Here is a 21,540-nt window from a genome sequence, read left to right as displayed (position 1 = left end):
TTCCCTCTGTGACAGTAACCTACGTGTATATACACATCACCTCCCTCTGTGACAGTAACCTACATGTATATACACATCACCTCCCTCTGTGACAGTAACCTACATGTATATACACATCACCTCCCTCTGTGACAGTAACCTACTGTATATACACATCACCTCCCTCTGTGACAGTAACCTACATGTATATACACATCACCTCCCTCTGTGACAGTAACCTACGTGTATATACACATCACCTCCCTCTGTGACAGTAACCTACGTGTATATACACATCACCTCCCTCTGTGACAGTAACCTACATGTATATACACATCACCTCCCTCTGTGACAGTAACCTACATGTATATACACATCACCTCCCTCTGTGACAGTAACCTACGTGTATATACACATCACCTCCCTCTGTGACAGTAACCTACATGTATATACACATCACCTCCCTCTGTGACAGTAACCTACAGTGTATATACACATCACCTCCCTCTGTGACAGTAACCTACATGTATATACACATCACCTCCCTCTGTGACAGTAACCTACAGTGTATATACACATCACCTCCCTCTGTGACAGTAACCTACATGTATATACACATCACCTCCCTCTGTGACAGTAACCTACGTATACACATCACCTCCCTCTGTGACAGTAACCTACATGTATATACACATCACCTCCCTCTGTGACAGTAACCTACATGTATATACACATCACCTCCCTCTGTGACTGTAACCTACGTGTATATACAGTCACCTCCCTCTGTGACAGTAACCTACATGTATATACACATCACCTCCCTCTGTGACAGTAACCTACAGTGTATATACACATCACCTCCCTCTGTGACAGTAACCTACATGTATATACACATCACCTCCCTCTGTGACAGTAACCTACATGTATATACACATCACCTCCCTCTGTGACAGTAACCTACATGTATATACACATCACCTCCCTCTGTGACAGTAACCTACGTGTATATACATCATCACCTCCCTCTGTGACAGTAACCTACATGTATATACACATCACCTCCCTCTGTGACAGTAACCTACATGTATATACACATCACCTCCCTCTGTGACAGTAACCTACATGTATATACACATCACCTCCCTCTGTGACAGTAACCTACATGTATATACACATCACCTCCCTCTGTGACAGTAACCTACATGTATATACACATCACCTCCCTCTGTGACAGTAACCTACATGTATATACACATCACCTCCCTCTGTGACAGTAACCTACATGTATATACACATCACCTCCCTCTGTGACAGTAACCTACGTGTATATACACATCACCTCCCTCTGTGACAGTAACCTACGTGTATATACACATCACCTCCCTCTGTGACAGTAACCTACATGTATATACACATCACCTCCCTCTGTGACAGTAACCTACGTGTATATACACATCACCTCCCTCTGTGACAGTAACCTACGTGTATATACACATCACCTCCCTCTGTGACAGTACCTACATGTATATACACATCACCTCCCTCTGTGACAGTAACCTACATGTATATACACATCACCTCCCTCTGTGACAGTAACAGTGTATATACACATCACCTCCCTCTGTGACAGTAACCTACATGTATATACACATCACCTCCCTCTGTGACAGTAACCTACGTGTATATACACATCACCTCCCTCTGTGACAGTAACCTACGTGTATATACACATCACCTCCCTCTGTGACAGTAACCTACATGTATATACACATCACCTCCCTCTGTGACAGTAACCTACGTGTATATACACATCACCTCCCTCTGTGACAGTAACCTACATGTATATACACATCACCTCCCTCTGTGACAGTAACCTACATGTATATACACATCACCTCCCTCTGTGACAGTAACCTACATGTATATACACATCACCTCCCTCTGTGACAGTAACCTACATGTATATACACATCACCTCCCTCTGTGACAGTAACCTACGTGTATATACACATCACCTCCCTCTGTGACAGTAACCTACATGTATATACACATCACCTCCCTCTGTGACAGTAACCTACGTGTATATACACATCACCTCCCTCTGTGACAGTAACCTACATGTATATACACATCACCTCCCTCTGTGACAGTAACCTACATGTATATACACATCACCTCCCTCTGTGACAGTAACCTACAGTGTATATACACATCACCTCCCTCTGTGACAGTAACCTACAGTGTATATACACATCACCTCCCTCTGTGACAGTAACCTACATGTATATACACATCACCTCCCTCTGTGACAGTAACCTACATGTATATACACATCACCTCCCTCTGTGACAGTAACCTACATGTATATACACATCACCTCCCTCTGTGACAGTAACCTACATGTATATACACATCACCTCCCTCTGTGACAGTAACCTACGTGTATATACACATCACCTCCCTCTGTGACAGTAACCTACGTGTATATACACAGTCACCTCCCTCTGTGACAGTAACCTACATGTATATACACATCACCTCCCTCTGTGACAGTAACCTACTTGTATATACACATCACCTCCCTCTGTGACAGTAACCTACATGTATATACACATCACCTCCCTCTGTGACAGTAACCTACATGTATATACACATCACCTCCCTCTGTGACAGTAACCTACATGTATATACACATCACCTCCCTCTGTGACAGTAACCTACATGTATATACACATCACCTCCCTCTGTGACAGTAACCTACGTGTATATACACATCACCTCCCTCTGTGACAGTAACCTACGTGTATATATACACATCACCTCCCTCTGTGACAGTAACCTACATGTATATACACATCACCTCCCTCTGTGACAGTAACCTACGTGTATATACACATCACCTCCCTCTGTGACAGTAACCTACGTGTATATACACATCACCTCCCTCTGTGACAGTAACCTACATGTATATACACATCACCTCCCTCTGTGACAGTAACCTACATGTATATACACATCACCTCCCTCTGTGACAGTAACCTACATGTATATACACATCACCTCCCTCTGTGACAGTAACCTACGTGTATATACACATCACCTCCCTCTGTGACAGTAACCTACGTGTATATATATACATCACCTCCCTCTGTGACAGTAACCTACGTGTATATACACATCACCTCCCTCTGTGACAGTAACCTACGTGTATATATACACATCACCTCCCTCTGTGACAGTAACCTACATGTATATACACATCACCTCCCTCTGTGACAGTAACCTACGTGTATATACACATCACCTCCCTCTGTGACAGTAACCTACATGTATATACACATCACCTCCCACTGTGACAGTAACCTACATGTATATACACATCACCTCCCTCTGTGACAGTAACCTACGTGTATATACACATCACCTCCCTCTGTGACAGTAACCTACGTGTATATACACATCACCTCCCTCTGTGACAGTAACCTACATGTATATACACATCACCTCCCTCTGTGACAGTAACCTACGTGTATATACACATCACCTCCCTCTGTGACAGTAACCTACGTGTATATACACATCACCTCCCTCTGTGACAGTAACCTACATGTATATACACATCACCTCCCTCTGTGACAGTAACCTACATGTATATACACATCACCTCCCTCTGTGACAGTAACCTACGTGTATATACACATCACCTCCCTCTGTGACAGTAACCTACGTGTATATACACATCACCTCCCTCTGTGACAGTAACCTACATGTATATACACATCACCTCCCTCTGTGACAGTAACCTACGTGTATATACATGTCACCTCCCTCTGTGACAGTAACCTACGTGTATATACATGTCACCTCCCTCTGTGACAGTAACCTACATGTATATACACATCACCTCCCTCTGTGACAGTAACCTACATGTATATACACATCACCTCCCTCTGTGACAGTAACCTACATGTATATACACATCACCTCCCTCTGTGACAGTAACCTACATGTATATACACATCACCTCCCTCTGTGACAGTAACCTACATGTATATACACATCACCTCCCTCTGTGACAGTAACCTACGTGTATATACACATCACCTCCCTCTGTGACAGTAACCTACATGTATATACACATCACCTCCCTCTGTGACAGTAACCTACATGTATATACACATCACCTCCCTCTGTGACAGTAACCTACATGTATATACACATCACCTCCCTCTGTGACAGTAACCTACATGTATATACACACATCACCTCCCTCTGTGACAGTAACCTACATGTATATACACATCACCTCCCTCTGTGACAGTAACCTACATGTATATACACATCACCTCCCTCTGTGACAGTAACCTACGTGTATATATACATCACCTCCCTCTGTGACAGTAACCTACGTGTATATACACATCACCTCCCTCTGTGACAGTAACCTACATGTATATACACATCACCTCCCTCTGTGACAGTAACCTACATGTATATATATACATCACCTCCCTCTGTGACAGTAACCTACGTGTATATACACATCACCTCCCTCTGTGACAGTAACCTACATGTATATACACATCACCTCCCTCTGTGACAGTAACCTACATGTATATACATGTCACCTCCCTCTGTGACAGTAACCTACATGTATATACATGTCACCTCCCTCTGTGACAGTAACCTACATGTATATACATGTCACCTCCATCTGTGACATACACACGCCTGTCTCACCTGGGTCAGCTCTGCAAGAGACATCCTTGTAACGATCAGTAATCTCTCATGCGACAATGAGATTTGCACCCCAACGTCTAGTAGGGCAGAGCTTAGGGTTGTAAGAGACACCTACAAATGCAGAGATTACAATGACATGATAGTGAGTTTGTGTGTGAAAAACATAATTTATGTAAGAACTTACCTGATAAATTAATTTCTTTCATATTAGCAAGAGTCCATGAGCTAGTGACGTATGGGATATACATTCCTACCAGGAGGGGCAAAGTTTCCCAAACCTCAAAATGCCTATAAATACACCCCCCACCACACCCACAAATCAGTTTAACGAATAGCCAAGAAGTGGGGTGATAAGAAAAAAGTGCGAAAGCATAAAAAATAAGGAATTGGAATAATTGTGCTTTATACAAAAAAATCATAACCACCACAAAAACAAAATTTATGCTTACCTGATAAATTCATTTCTCCTGTAGTGTGGTCAGTCCACGGGTCATCATTACTTCTGGGATATTATCTCCTCCCCTACAGGAAGTGCAAGAGGATTCACCCAGCAGAGCTGCTATATAGCTCCTCCCCTCTACGTCACCTCCAGTCATTCGACCAAAGGACCAACGAGAAAGGAGAAGCCCAGGGGGGGTAGTTATCAAGCCGTCAACCTCAAATACGCTGCGTATTCCGCAGCGTATTTGTGGCGAGGCTAATACGCCTTAGTTATCAAAGGCTCGAGACCGGCAAAAGTAGAATTTTGTGACGTAAGCTTCGATCCGCCGGACTCAGTCCGACACAGATCGATTCTTACGTCACTCCAGATGTTCCGCACACAAGTGCGGCACATTCTCACTACTTTTGCTAGCTATCAAAAAACTAGCAGGTACGCTCGGCACTTTTACGGCCCAGCGTACCTGGTTTTCAAAGCGCCAGCCTGGAGGCGGCGGATCCCATAGGAATCAATGGGAGTCTGACCATAGCGAAAGTACAAGTTCGCTGCTGACAGACATCCCATTGATTCCTATGGGAGCTGTCTACACCTAACACCCCTAACATGTACCCCGAGTCTAAACACCACTAATCTGACCCCCCCTACACCGCCGCAACTAAATAAAGTTATTACCCCCTAAACCGCCGCTCCCGGAGCCCACCGCAAGCTACTCTATACATATTAACCCCTAAACCGCCGCTCCCGGAGCCCACCGCAACTATAATAAATGTATTAACCCCTAACCCGCCGCTCCCTGAACCCGCCGCAACCTATATTAAATGTATTAACCCCTATCCTGCCCCCCCTACACCGTCGCCACCTATAATACATTTATTAACCCCTAATCTGCCCCCCCTACACCGTCGCCACCTATAATAAATTTATTAACCCCTATCCTGCCCCCCACTACGCCGCCGCCACTGTAATAAAATGATTAACCCCTAAACCTAACCCTAACGCCCCCTAACTTAAATATTAATTAAATAAATCTAAATAAATTAACTCTTATTAACTAAATGAATCCTATTTAAAACTAAATACTTACCTTTAAAATAAACCCTAATATAGCTACAATATAAATAATAATTATATTCTAGCTATCTTAGGATTTATTTTTATTTTACAGGTACCTTTCAATTTATTTTAACCATGTACAATAGCTATTAAATAGTTATTAACTATTTAATAGCTTACCTAGCTAAAATAAAGAGAAATGTACCTGTTAAATAAATCCTAACCTAAGTTACAATTACACCTAACACTACACTATACTTTAATAAATTATTCCTATTTAAAAATAAATACTTACCTGTAAAATAAACCCTAAGATAGCTACAATGTAATTAATAATTATATTATAGCTATCTTAGGATTTATATTTATTCTACAGGTAACTTTGTATTTATTTTAGCTAGTTAGAATAGTTATTAAATAGTTATTAACTATTTAATAACTACCTAGCTAAAAGAAATACAAAATTACCTGTAAAATAAATCCTAACTTAAGTTACAATTAAACCTAATACTACACTATCATTAAATTAACTAAATAAACTACCTACAAAGAACTACAATGAAATACAATTACATAAACTAACTAAAGTACAAAAAATAAAAAAAGCTAAGTTACAAAAAATAAAAAATTAAGTTACAAACATGTTAAAAATATTACAACAATTTTAAGCTACTTACACCTAATCTAAGCCCCCTAATAAAATAACAAACCCCCCCAAAATAAAAAAAATCCCTACCCTATTCTAAATTACATAAATTTCAAAGCTCTTTTACCTTACCAGCCCTTAAAAGGGCCATTTGTGGGGGCATGCCCCAAAAAGTTCAGCTCTTTTGCCTGTAAAATAAAAATACAACCCCCCCCCCAACATTAAAACCCACCACCCACATACCCCTAATCTAACCCAAACCCCCCTTACAAAAACCTAACACTAATCCCCTGAAGATCATCCTACCTTGAGTCGTCTTCACTCAGCCGAGCCACTGATGGAACTGAAGAGGACATCCGGAGCGGAAGAAGTTAATCCTCCAAGCGGCGCTGAAGAAGTCTTCGATCCGGCCGATGTCATCTTCAAAGAGGCGCTGAAGAGGTCTTCTATCCGGGCGAAGTCATCTTCCAAGCCGGGTCTTCAATCTTCCTTCCGCCGACGCGGAACCACCTTCTTCACCGACGGACTACGACGAATGACGGCTCCTTTAAGGGACGTCATCCAAGATGGCGTCCCCTCAATTCCGATTGGCTGATAGGATTCTATCAGCCAATCGGAATTAAGGTAGGAAAATCTGATTGGCTGATGGAATCAGCCAATCAGATTCAAGTTCAATCCGATTGGCTGATCCAATCAGCCAATCAGATTGAGCTCGCATTCTATTGGCTGATCGGAACAGCCAATAGAATGCGAGCTCAATCTGATTGGCTGATTCCATCAGCCAATCAGATTTTCCTACCTTAATTCCGATTGGCTGATAGAATCCTATCAGCCAATCGGAATTGAGGGGACGCCATCTTGGATGACGTCCCTTAAAGGAGCCGTCATTCGTCGTAGTCCGTCGGTGAAGAAGGTGGTTCCGCGTCGGCGGAAGGAAGATTGAAGACCCGGCTTGGAAGATGACTTCGCCCGGATAGAAGACCTCTTCAGCGCCTCTTTGAAGATGACATCGGCCGGATCGAAGACTTCTTCAGCGCCGCTTGGAGGATTAACTTCTTCCGCTCCGGATGTCCTCTTCAGTTCCATCGGTGGCTCGGCTGAGTGAAGACGACTCAAGGTAGGATGATCTTCAGGGGATTAGTGTTAGGTTTTTGTAAGGGGGGTTTGGGTTAGATTAGGGGTATGTGGGTGGTGGGTTTTAATGTTGGGGGGGGGGGTTGTATTTTTATTTTACAGGCAAAAGAGCTGAACTTTTTGGGGCATGCCCCCACAAATGGCCCTTTTAAGGGCTGGTAAGGTAAAAGAGCTTTGAAATTTATGTAATTTAGAATAGGGTAGGGATTTTTTTTATTTTGGGGGGGTTTGTTATTTTATTAGGGGGCTTAGATTAGGTGTAAGTAGCTTAAAATTGTTGTAATATTTTTAACATGTTTGTAACTTAATTTTTTATTTTTTGTAACTTAGCTTTTTTTATTTTTTGTACTTTAGTTAGTTTATGTAATTGTATTTCATTGTAGTTCTTTGTAGGTAGTTTATTTAGTTAATTTAATGATAGTGTAGTATTAGGTTTAATTGTAACTTAAGTTAGGATTTATTTTACAGGTAATTTTGTATTTCTTTTAGCTAGGTAGTTATTAAATAGTTAATAACTATTTAATAACTATTCTAACTAGCTAAAATAAATACAAAGTTACCTGTAAAATAAATATAAATCCTAAGATAGCTATAATATAATTATTAATTACATTGTAGCTATCTTAGGGTTTATTTTACAGGTAAGTATTTATTTTTAAATAGGAATAATTTATTAAATTATAGTGTAGTGTTAGGTGTAATTGTAACTTAGGTTAGGATTTATTTCACAGGTACATTTCTCTTTATTTTAGCTAGGTAAGCTATTAAATAGTTAATAACTATTTAATAGCTATTGTACATGGTTAAAATAAATTGAAAGGTACCTGTAAAATAAAAATAAATCCTAAGATAGCTAGAATATAATTATTATTTATATTGTAGCTATATTAGGGTTTATTTTAAAGGTAAGTATTTAGTTTTAAATAGGATTCATTTAGTTAATAAGAGTTAATTTATTTAGATTTATTTAATTAATATTTAAGTTAGGGGGGCGTTATGGTTAGGGTTAGACTTAGGTTTAGGGGTTAATCATTTTATTACAGTGGCGGCGGCGTAGTGGGGGGCAGGATAGGGGTTAATAAATTTATTATAGGTTGCGGCGGGTTCATGGAGCGGCGGTTTAGGGGTTAAACTATTTATTTAGTTGCGGAGAGGTGCGGGATCAGCAGGATAGGGGTTAATAATTTTATAATAGAGGGCGACGGTATAGGGGGGCAGGATAGGGGTTACTAGGTATAATGTAGGTGGCAGCGGTGTCCGGGAGCGGCGGTTTAGGGGTTAATACATTTATAAGACTTGCGGCGGGGTCTAGGAGCGGCCGTTTAGGGGTTAGTAACTTTATTTAGTTGCGGGGGCCTCCGGGGGCGCCGGTATAGGGGGTAGAACAGTGTAGTTTAGTGTGAGTGCTTAGTGACAGGCTAGCAATAAAGCTGGGAAAAAGCCGAAGGGCAGCGAGATCGGATGAGTGATAACTGTCACAGTCCGCTGCTCATCGCCCCGCGGCTTTTTGACAGCTTTATTTGATAACTTAGGCGAACGTATTCAAGGTCCGCGGCGGCGAAGGTAGGCGAGCTTAGGCGGACGTATTGGGCCGGCGAAGCCAGAAAAGTAGACGGCTTGATAAGTAGCCCCCCAGGGGTGTAGTGGTGACTGGAGTATAATCCAAAAAAATCTTTAGCCTGCCATAAAAAACAGGGCGGGCCGTGGACTGACCACACTACAGGAGAAATGAATTTATCAGGTAAGCATAAATTTTGTTTTCTCCTGTTAAGTGTGGTCAGTCCACGGGTCATCATTACTTCTGGGATACCAATACCAAAGCAAAAGTACACGGATGACGGGAGGGACAGGCAGACTCTTTATACGGAGGGAACCACTGCCTGAAGAACCTTTCTCCCAAAAACAGCCTCCGAAGAAGCAAAAGTGTCAAATTTGTAAAATTTAGAAAAATTATGAAGAGAAGACCAAGTTGCAGCCTTGCAAATCTGTTCAACAGAAGCCTCATTCTTAAAGGCCCAAGTGGAAGCCACAGCTCTAGTAGAATGAGCTGTAATTCTTTCAGGAGGCTGCTGTCCAGCAGTCTCATAGGCTAATCGTATTATGCTACGAAGCCAAAAAGAGAGAGAGGTAGCCGAAGCTTTTTGACCTCTCCTCTGACCAGAATAAACGACAAACAGGGAAGACGTTTGACGAAAATCCTTAGTTGCCTGTAGATAAAATTTCAGGGCACGGACTACATCTAGATTGTGTAGCAGACGTTCCTTCTTCGAGGAAGGATTAGGACACAAAGATGGAACAACAATCTCTTGATTGATATTCCTGTTAGTGACCACCTTAGGTAGGAACCCAGGTTTAGTACGCAGAACTACCTTGTCTGAATGAAAAATCAGATAAGGAGAATCACAATGTAAGGCAGATAACTCAGAGACTCTTCGAGCCGAGGAAATAGCCATTAAAAACAGAACTTTCCAAGATAACAACTTGATATCAATGGAATGAAGGGGTTCAAACGGAACACCCTGTAAAACATTAAGAACTAAGTTCAAACTCCATGGCGGAGCAACAGTTTTAAACACAGGCTTGATCCTAGCTAAAGCCTGACAAAAAGCTTGAACGTCCGGAACTTCTGACAGACGTTTGTGTAAAAGAATGGACAGAGCTGAAATCTGTCCCTTTAAAGAACTAGCGGATAACCCCTTTTCTAAACCTTCTTGTAGAAAAGACAATATCCTTGGAATCCTTACCTTACTCCATGAGTAACTCTTGGATTCGCACCAATATAAGTATTTACGCCATATTTTATGGTAAATCCTTCTGGTAACAGGCTTCCTAGCCTGTATTAAGGTATCAATAACTGGCTCAGAAAACCCACGTTTTGATAAAATCAAGCGTTCAATTTCCAAGCAGTCAGCTTCAGAGAAGTTAGATTTTGATGTTTGAATGGACCCTGGATCAGAAGGTCCTGTTTCAGAGGTAGAGACCAAGGCGGACAGGATGACATGTCCACTAGATCTGCATACCAAGTCCTGCGTGGCCATGCAGGTGCTATTAGAATCACTGATGCTCTCTCCTGTTTGATTCTGGCAATCAATCGAGGAAGCATCGGGAAGGGTGGAAACACATAAGCCATCCCGAAGGTCCAAGGTGCTGTCAAAGCATCTATCAGAACCGCTCCCAGATCCCTGGATCTGGACCCGTAGCGAGGAAGCTTGGCGTTCTGACGAGACGCCATGAGATCTATCTCTGGTTTGCCCCAACATCGAAGTATCTGGGCAAAGACCTCCGGATGAAGTTCCCACTCCCCTGGATGAAAAGTCTGACGACTTAAGAAATCCGCCTCCCAGTTCTCCACTCCCGGGATGTGGATTGCAGACAGGTGGCAAGAGTGAGACTCTGCCCAGCGAATTATCTTTGATACTTCCATCATTGCTAGGGAGCTTCTTGTCCCTCCCTGATGGTTGATGTAAGCTACAGTCGTGATGTTGTCCGACTGAAACCTGATGAACCCCCGAGTTGTTAACTGGGGCCAAGCCAGAAGGGCATTGAGAACTGCTCTCAATTCCAGAATGTTTATTGGAAGGAGACTCTCCTCCTGATTCCATAGTCCCTGAGCCTTCAGAGAATTCCAGACAGCGCCCCAACCTAGTAGGCTGGCGTCTGTTGTTACAATTGTCCAGTCTGGCCTGCTGAATGGCATCCCCCTGGACAGGTGTGGCCGATAAAGCCACCATAGAAGAGAATTTCTGGTCTCTTGATTCAGATTCAGAGTGGGGGACAAATCTGAGTAATCCCCATTCCACTGACTTAGCATGCACAATTGCAGCGGTCTGAGATGTAGGCGTGCAAAAGGTACTACGTCCATTGCCGCTACCATTAAGCCGATCACCTCCATGCATTGAGCTACTGACGGGTGTTGAATGGAATGAAGGACACGGCATGCATTTTGAAGCTTTGTTAACCTGTCTTCTGTCAGGTAAATCTTCATTTCTACAGAATCTATCAGAGTCCCCAAGAAGGGAACTCTTGTGAGTGGAAAGAGAGAACTCTTCTTTTCGTTCACCTTCCATCCATGCGACCTTAGAAATGCCAGTACTAACTCTGTATGAGACTTGGCAGTTTGAAAGCTTGAAGCTTGTATCAGAATGTCGTCTAGGTACGGAGCTACCGAAATTCCTCGTGGTCTTAGTACCGCCAGAAGAGTACCCAGAACCTTTGTGAAGATTCTTGGAGCCGTAGCCAGTCCGAATGGAAGAGCTACAAACTGGTAATGCCTGTCTAGAAAGGCAAACCTTAGATACCGGTAATGATTTCTGTGAATCGGTATGTGAAGGTAAGCATCCTTTAAATCCACTGTGGTCATGTACTGACCCTCTTGGATCATGGGCAAAATTGTTCGAATAGTTTCCATCTTGAACGATGGAACTCTTAGGAATTTGTTTAGGATCTTTAAATCCAAGATTGGCCTGAAAGTTCCCTCTTTTTTGGGAACTACAAACAGATTTGAGTAAAACCCTTGTCCTTGTTCCGACCGCGGAACTGGATGGATCACTCCCATTAATAAAAGATCTTGTACGCAGCGTAGGAACGCTTCTTTCTTTATTTGGTTTGTTGATAACCTTGACAGATGAAATCTCCCTCTTGGGGGAGAGGATTTGAAGTCCAGAAGGTATTCCTGAGATATGATCTCTAACGCCCAGGGATCCTGAACATCTCTTGCCCAAGCCTGGGCGAAGAGAGAAAGTCTGCCCCCTACTAGATCCGGTCCCGGATCGGGGGCCCTCGATTCATGCTGTCTTAGGGGCAGCAGCAGGTTTCCTGGCCTGCTTGCCCTTGTTCCAGGACTGGTTAGGTTTCCAGCCTTGTCTGTAGCGAGCAACAGCTCCTTCCTGTTTTGGTGCAGAGGAAGTTGATGCTGTTCCTGCTTTGAAATTACGAAAGGAACGAAAATTAGACTGTCTAGCCCTAGGTTTGGCTTTGTCCTGAGGCAGGGCATGGCCTTTACCTCCTGTAATGTCAGCGATAATCTCTTTCAACCCGGGCCCGAATAAGGTTTGCCCTTTGAAAGGTATATTAAGCAATTTAGATTTAGAAGTAACATCAGCTGACCAGGATTTTAGCCACAGTGCTCTGCGTGCCTGAATGGCAAATCCGGAATTCTTAGCCGTAAGTTTAGTTAAATGTACTACGGCATCTGAAATAAATGAGTTAGCTAACTTAAGGGCTTTAAGTTTGTGTGTAATCTCATCTAGTGTAGATGATTGAAGTGTCTCTTCCAGAGACTCAAACCAAAATGCTGCTGCAGCCGTGACAGGCGCAATACATGCAAGAGGTTGCAATATAAAACCTTGTTGAACAAACATTTTCTTAAGGTAACCCTCTAATTTTTTATCCATTGGATCTGAAAAAGCACAGCTATCCTCCACCGGGATAGTGGTACGCTTAGCTAAAGTAGAAACTGCTCCCTCCACCTTAGGGACCATTTGCCATAAGTCCCGTGTGGTGGCGTCTATTGGAAACATTTTTCTAAATATCGGAGGAGGTGAGAACGGCACACCGGGCCTATCCCACTCCTTAGTAACAATTTCAGTAAGTCTCTTAGGTATAGGAAAAACATCAGTACTCGCCGGTACCGCAAAATATTTATCCAACCTACACATTTTCTCTGGTATTGCAACTGTGTTACAATCATTCAGAGCCGCTAACACCTCCCCTAGTAATACACGGAGGTTTTCCAGCTTAAATTTAAAATTTGAAATATCTGAATCCAGTCTGTTTGGATCAGAACCATCACCCACAGAATGAAGCTCTCCGTCCTCATGTTCTGCCACCTGTGACGCAGTGTCTGACATGGCCCTAATATTATCAGCGCACTCTGTTCTCACCCCAGAGTGATCACGCTTGCCTCTAAGTTCTGGTAATTTAGCCAAAACTTCAGTCATAACAGTAGCCATATCCTGTAATGTGATTTGAAATGGCCGCCCAGATGTACTCGGCGCTAAAATATCACGCACCTCCCGAGCGGGAGATGCAGGTACTGACACGTGAGGCGAGTTAGTCGGCATAACTCTCCCCTCGTTGTTAGGTGAAATATGTTCAGTTTGTACAGATTGACTTTTATTTAAAGTAACATCAATACAATTAGTACATAAATTTCTATTGGGCTCCACTTTGGCATTAGCACATATAGCACATGTATCTTCCTCTGAATCAGACATGTTTAACACACTAGCAATAAACTAGCAACTTGGAAATGCTTTTCAAGTAATTTACAATAATATGAAAACGAACTGTGCCTATAAGAAGCACAGAAAAAAATATGACAGTTGAAAATAAATAAGTTATAGCATCAAATCTTTGTAAAAAATATACAATTTTAGCAAAGGATTGTTCCCATTAGCAAAGGATAACTAACCCTGACAGCAGAAAAAAATAAACGTTTTTTATCACAGTCAACTACAATCTTCACAGCTCTGCTGTGAATGATTACCTCCCTCAAAACAAGCTTTGGAGATCCCTGAGTTCTGTAGAGATGAACCGGATCATGCAGGAAGAAAATGAACTTCTGACTGAGTTTTTTGATGCGTAGTAAAAGCGCCAAAAATGGCCCCTCCCCCTCACACATAACAGTGAGAGAGATCAGAAAACTGCTTTAATTTAAACAAAACTATTGCCAAGTGGAAAAAATAGTGCCCAAAACATTTTTTCACCCAGTACCTCAGAGAAATAAACGATTTTACATGCCAGCAAAAAAACGTTTAACCTCAATAAATTAATTGTTATTTAAAACCTATTGCAAGTCCCTGCAAATTAGGTTAAGTCTATGCATACAGTATAAATCCAGTGAAGTACCATTCCCCAGAATACTGAAGTGTAAAATATACATACATGACAGCCTGATACCAGCTACATCTACTGCATTTAAGGCTGAGTTTACATTATAACGGTATGGCAGGATTTTCTCATCAATTCCATGTCAGAAAATAATAAACTGCTACATACCTCTTTGCAGATTAATCTGCCCGCTGTCCCCTGATCTGAAGTTTACCTCTCCTCAGATGGCCGAGAAACAGCAATATGATCTTAACTACTCCGGCTAAAATCATAGAAAAAACTCAGGTAGATTCTTCTTCAAATTCTACCAGAGAATAAATAACACACTCCGGTGCTATTATAAAATAACAAACTTTTGATTGAAGGTAATAAACTAATTAAAATCACCACAGTCCTCTCACACATCCTATCTATTCGTTGGGTGCAAGAGAATGACTGGGGGTGACGTAGAGGGGAGGAGCTATATAGCAGCTCTGCTGGTTGAATCCTCTTGCACTTCCTGTAGGGGAGGAGATAATATCCCAGAAGTAATGATGACCCGTGGACTGACCACACTTAACAGGAGAAAAAGGGTGGGCCTCATGGACTCTTGCTAATATGAAAGAAATGAATTTATCAGGTAAGTTCTTACATAAATTATGTTTTCTTTCATGTAATTAGCAAGAGTCCATGAGCTAGTGACGTATGGGATAATGACTGCCCAAGATGTGGATCTTCCACGCAAGAGTCACTAGAGAGGGAGGGATAAAATAAAGACAGCCAATTCCGCTGAAAAAAATCCACACCCAAAAATAAAGTTTAAATCTTATAAAGAAAAAAACTGAAAATATAAGCAGAAGATTCAAACTGAAACAGCTGCCTGAAGTACTTTTCTACCAAAGACAGCTTCAGAAGAAGAAAACACATCAAAATGGTAGAATTTAGTAAAAGTATGCAAAGAAGACCAAGTTGCTGCTTTGCAAATCTGATCAACCGAAGCTTCATTCCTAAACGCCCAGGAAGTAGAAACTGACCTAGTAGAATGAGCAGTAATCCTTTGAGGCGGGGATTTACCCGACTCCACATAAGCATGATGAATTAAAGATTTCAACCAAGATGCCAAAGAAATGGCAGAGGCCTTCTGACCTTTCCTAGAACCGGAAAAGATAACAAATAGACTAGTAATTCTTAGTAGCTTCAACATAATATTTCAAAGCTCTAACTACATCCAAAGAATGCAATGATTTCTCCTTAGAATTCTTAGGATTAGGACATAATGAAGGAACCACAATTTCTCTACTAATGTTGTTGGAATTCACAACCTTAGGTAAAAATTTAAAAGAAGTTCGCAACACCACCTTATCCTGGTGAAAAATCAGAAAAGGAGACTCACAAGAAAGAGCAGATAATTCAGAAACTCTTCAGGCAGAAGAGATGGCCAAAAGGAACAAAACTTTCCAAGAAAGTAATTTAATGTCCAATGAATGCATCGGTTCAAACAGAGGAGCTTGAAGAGCCCCCAGAACCAAATTCAAACTCCAAGGAGGAGAAATTGACTTAATGACAGGTTTAATACGAACCAAAGCTTGTACAAAACAATGAATATCAGGAAGATTAGCAATCTTTCTGTGAAAAAGAACAGAAAGAGCAGAGATTTGTCCTTTCAAGGAACTTGCAGACAAACCTTTATCCAAACCATCCTGAAGAAACTGTAATATTCTTGGAATTCTAAAAGAATGCCAGGAAAAATGATGAGAAAGACACCAAGAAATATAAGTCTTCCAGACTCTATAATATATCTCCCTAGATACAGATTTACGAGCCTGTAACATAGTATTAATCACAGAGTCAGAAAACCTCTTTGACTAAGAATCAAGCGTTCAATCTCCATACCTTTAAATTTAAGGATTTGAGATCCTGATGGAAAAAAGGACCTTGCGACAGAAGGTCTGGCCTTAACGGAAGAGTCCACGGTTGGCAAGAGGCCATCCGGACAAGATCTGCATACCAAAACCTGTGAGGCCATGCTGGAGCTACCAGCAGAACAAACGAGCATTCCTTCAGAATCTTGGAGATTACTCTTGGAAGAAGAACTAGAGGCGGAAATATATAGGCAGGATGATACTTCCAAGGAAGTGACAATGCATCCACTGCTTCCGCTTGAGGATCCCTGGATCTGGACAGATACCTGGGAAGTTTCTTGTTTAGATGAGAGGCCATCAGATCTATTTCTGGAAGTCCCCACCTTTGAAAAATCTGAAGAAATACCTCTGGGTGAAGAGACCATTCGCCCGGATGTAACGTTTGGCGACTGAGATAATCCGCTTCCCAATTGTCTATACCTGGGATATGAACCGCAGAAACTAGACAGGAGCTGGATTCCGCCCATACCAGAATTCAAGATACTTCTTTCATAGCCAGAGGACTGTGAGTCCCTCCCTGATGATTGATGTATGCCACAGTTGTGACATTGTCTGTCTTAAAACAAATGAACGATTCTCTCTTTAGAAGAGGCCAAAACTGAAGGGCTCTGAAAATTGCACGGAGTTCCAAAATATTGATCGGTAATCTCACCTCCTGAGATTCCCAAACCCCTTGTGCTATCAGAGACCCCCACACAGCTCCCCAACCTGTAAGACTTGCATCTGTTGAAATTACAGTCCAGGTCGGAAGAACAAAAGAAGCCCCCTGAACTAAACGATGGTGATCTGTCCACCACGTCAGAGAGTGTCGTACAATCGGTTTTAAAGATATTAATTGAGATATCTTTGTGTAATCCCTGCACCACTGGTTCAGCATACAGAGCTGAAGAGGTCGCATGTGAAAACGAGCAAAGGGGATCGCGTCCGATGCAGCAGTCATAAGACCTAGAATTTCCATGCATAAGGCTACCGAAGGGAATGATTGTGACTGAAGGTTTCGACAAGCTGATATCAATTTTAGACGTCTCTTGTCTGTCAAAGATAGAGTCATGGACACTGAATCTATCTGGAAACCTAAAAAGGTTACCTGTGTCTGAGGAATCAATGAACTTTTTGGTAAATTGATCCTCCAACCATGATGTTGAAGAAACAACACAAGTCGATTCGTATGAGATTCTGCTAAATGTGAAGACTGAGCAAGTACCAAGATATCGTCCAAATAAGGAAATACCACAATACCCTGTTCTCTGATTACAGACAGAAGGGCACCGAGAACCTTTGTAAAAATTCTTGGAGCTGTAGCTAGGCCAAACGGAGGAGCCACAAACTGGTAATGCTTGTCTAGGAAAGAGAATCTCAGAAACTGATAGTGATCTGGATGAATCGGAATATGCAGATATGCATCCTGTAAATCTATTGTAGACATATAATGCCCTTGCTGAACAAAAGGCAGGATAGTCCTTATAGTTACCATTTTGAATGTTGGTATCCTTACATAACGATTCAATATTTTTAGATCCAGAACTGGTCTGAAGGAATTCTCCTTCTTTGGTACAATGAAGAGATTTGAATAAAACCCCAGTCCCTGTTCCAGAACTGGAACTGGCCTAATTACTCCAGTCAACTCTAGATCTGAAACACATTTCAGAAATACTTGAGCCTTCGCTGGGTTTACTGGGACACGGGAAAGAAAAATCTCTTTGCAGGAGGCCTTATCTTGAAGCCAATTCTGTACCCTTCTGAAACAATGTTCTGAATCCAAAAATTGTGAACGGAATTGATCCAAATTTCTTTGAAAAAACGTAATCTGCCCCCTACCAGCTGAGCTGGAATGAGGGCCGCACCTTCATGTGGACTTAGGAGCTGGCTTTGATTTTCTAAAAGGCTTGGATTTATTCCAGACTGGAGATGGTTTTCAAACTGATACCGCTCCTGAGGATGAAGGATCAGGCTTTTGTTCCTTGTTGTGACGAAAGGAACGAAAACGATTATTAGACCTAAATTTACCTTTAGATTTTTTATCCTGTGGTAAAAAAGTTCCTTTCCCTCCAGTAACAGTTGAGATAATAGAATCCAACTGAGAACCAAACAATTTATTACCCTGGAAAGAAAGGGAAAGCAGAGTAGACTTAGAAGACATATCAGCATTCCAAGTTTTAAGCCATAAAGCTCTTCTAGCTAAAATAGCTAGAGACATATACCTGACATCAACTCTAATGATATCAAAGATGGCATCACAAATAAAATTATTAGCATGTTGAAGAAGAATAATAATGCTATGAGAATTATGATCTGTTACTTGTTGCACTAAAGCTTCTAACCAAAAAGTTGAAGCTGCAGCAACATCCGCTAAAGATATAGCAGGTCTAAGAAGATTACCTGAACACAAGTAAGCTTTTCTTAGAAAGGATTCAATTTTCCTATCTAAAGGATCCTTAAAGGAAGTAACATCTGCCGTAGGAATAGTAGTACGCTTAGCAAGAGTAGAGACAGCCCATCAACCTTAGGGATTTTGTCCCAAAACTCTAATCTGTCAGATGGCACAGGATATAATTGCTTAAAACGTTTAGAAGGAGTAAATGAATTACCCAAATTATCCCATTCCCTGGAAATTACTTCAGAAATAGCACCAGGGACAGGAAAAACTTCTGGAATAACTACAGGAGATTTAAAAACCTTATCTAAACGTTTAGATTTAGTATCAAGAGGACCAGAATCCTCAATTTCTAATGCAATTAGGACTTCTTTAAGTAAAGAACGAATACATTACATTTTAAATAAATATGAAGATTTATCAGCATCAACCTCTGAGACAGAATCCTCTGAACCAGAAGAACCATTATCAGAATCAGAATGATGATGTTCATTTAAAAATTCATCTGAAAATTGAGAAGTTTTAAAAGACTGATTACGTTTACTAGAAGGAGGAATAACAGACATAGCCTTCTTAATGGATTTAGAAACAAAATCTCTTATGTTATCAGGAACACTATGAGTATTAGATGTTGACGGAACAGCAACAGGTAATGTAACAGTACTAAAGGAAATATTATCTGCATTAACAAGTTTGTCATGACAAACAGTACAAACAACAGCTGGAGGAACAGATACCATAAATTTACAGCAGATACACTTAGCTTTGGTAGCTCCAGCACCAGGCAGCGATTTTCCAGAAGTATCTTCTGACTCAGTTTCAACGTGGGACATCTTGCAATATGTAATAGAAAAAACAACATATAAAGCAAAATTGATCAAATTCCTTAAATGACAGTTTCAGGAATGGGAAAAAATGCCAGTGAACAAGCTTCTAGCAACCAGAAGCAATAAATAATGAGACTTAAATAATGTGGAGACAATAGTGACGCCCATATTTTTTTAGCGCCAAAAATGACGCCCACATTATTTGGCGCCTAAATGCTTTTGGCGCCAAAAATGACGCCACATCCGGAACGCCGACACTTTTGGCGCAAAAGAATGTCAAAAATGACGCAACTTCCGGCGACACGTATGACGCCGGAAACAGAATTTTTTTTTTTTTTCGCCAAAAAAGTCAGCGCCAAGAATGACGCAATAAAATTAAGCATTTTCAGCCCCCGCGAGCCTAACAGCCCACAGGGAAAAAGTCAAATTTTTAAGGTAAGAAAAAAATTGATTTATTCATATGCATTATCCCAAATATGAAACTGACTGTCTGAAATAAGGAATGTTGAACATCCTGAGTCAAGGCAAATAAATGTTTGAATACATATATTTAGAACTTTATAAAAAAGTGCCCAACCATAGCTTATAGTGTTTCACAGAAAATAAGACTTACTTACCCCAGGACACTCATGTACATGATGTAGAAAGCCAAACCAGTACTGAAACGAGAATCAGTAGAGGTAATGGTATATAAGAGTATATCGTCGATCTGAAAAGGGAGGTAAGAGATGAATCTCTACGACCGATAACAGAGAACCTATGAAATAGACCCCGTAGAAGGAGATCATTGAATTCAAATAGGCAATACTCTCCTCACATCCCTCTGACATTCACTGCACGCTGAGAGGAAAACCGGGCTCCAACCTGCTGCGGAGCGCATATCAACGTAGAATCTAGCACAAACTTACTTCACCACCTCCATAGGAGGCAAAGTTTGTAAAACTGATTTGTGGGTGTGGTGAGGGGTGTATTTATAGGCATTTTGAGGTTTGGGAAACTTTGCCCCTCCTGGTAGGAATGTATATCCCATACGTCACTAGCTCATGGACTCTTGCTAATTACATGAAAGAAAACTACAGCCGAAGGCAGAAATATACGAGCGTAACTTCTAGGTTACGCCGTATATAGGATACCAAACCAGCGCAAAATTTGGCGTCGCCGGCTTTTGCGGGCGACGCTTCATATAGGATCGGGCCCCTGATTTCAGTCTAAAGGATTGTAACAGAAACTCTTGCCAGATAACAAAATGTTTGCTCTGATTATGAGATCTAGAAATCCATGCCCATTAAAATATGTTTAAAACATACTTTTTACTTTAATGCTGGAAATTATGCTTAGAGATTCCTTCATTATTCAGTAAATATAAAAATGTCTTGATCCAGTGGTGGCTGGTGAAATTTAAAGATGGTGGGGCGCTTGACCCCACCCCTTTAAATAAGGCTACACCATCAGATCTCACTACCAATTCATTAATTAAATAAATAAAATATAGACCGAAACACAGAAAAGCACTCGGGGGGAGAGGGAGAGAGAGACAGGGGGAGAGAGACACAGAGGATTAGAGAGAAAGAGAGAGAGACACAATCATACACAGAGGGTTAGAGAGAAAGAGAGAG

The 21,540-nt window shown here is 41.4% G+C and overlaps 1 protein-coding gene across 1 annotated transcript in view; it reads right to left on the bottom strand.

Annotated features, from left to right (window-relative positions):
• STK36 (serine/threonine kinase 36) overlaps positions 1-21,540 on the bottom strand; it is a 707,870-nt gene that overhangs the window by 97,943 nt on the left and 588,387 nt on the right. The window contains exon 19 of the mRNA XM_053694813.1: positions 4,720-4,830. Coding sequence (XP_053550788.1) covers positions 4,720-4,830 — 111 coding nt within the window. The remainder of the gene's footprint in view (positions 1-4,719; positions 4,831-21,540) is intronic.

The sequence above is a fragment of the Bombina bombina genome, chromosome 11, assembly GCF_027579735.1.
Source record: "Bombina bombina isolate aBomBom1 chromosome 11, aBomBom1.pri, whole genome shotgun sequence".
Taxonomy (NCBI): domain Eukaryota; kingdom Metazoa; phylum Chordata; class Amphibia; order Anura; family Bombinatoridae; genus Bombina; species Bombina bombina.
Note: the sequence above shows the minus strand (reverse complement) of the source record. Positions and strands in the feature narration are given on the sequence as shown.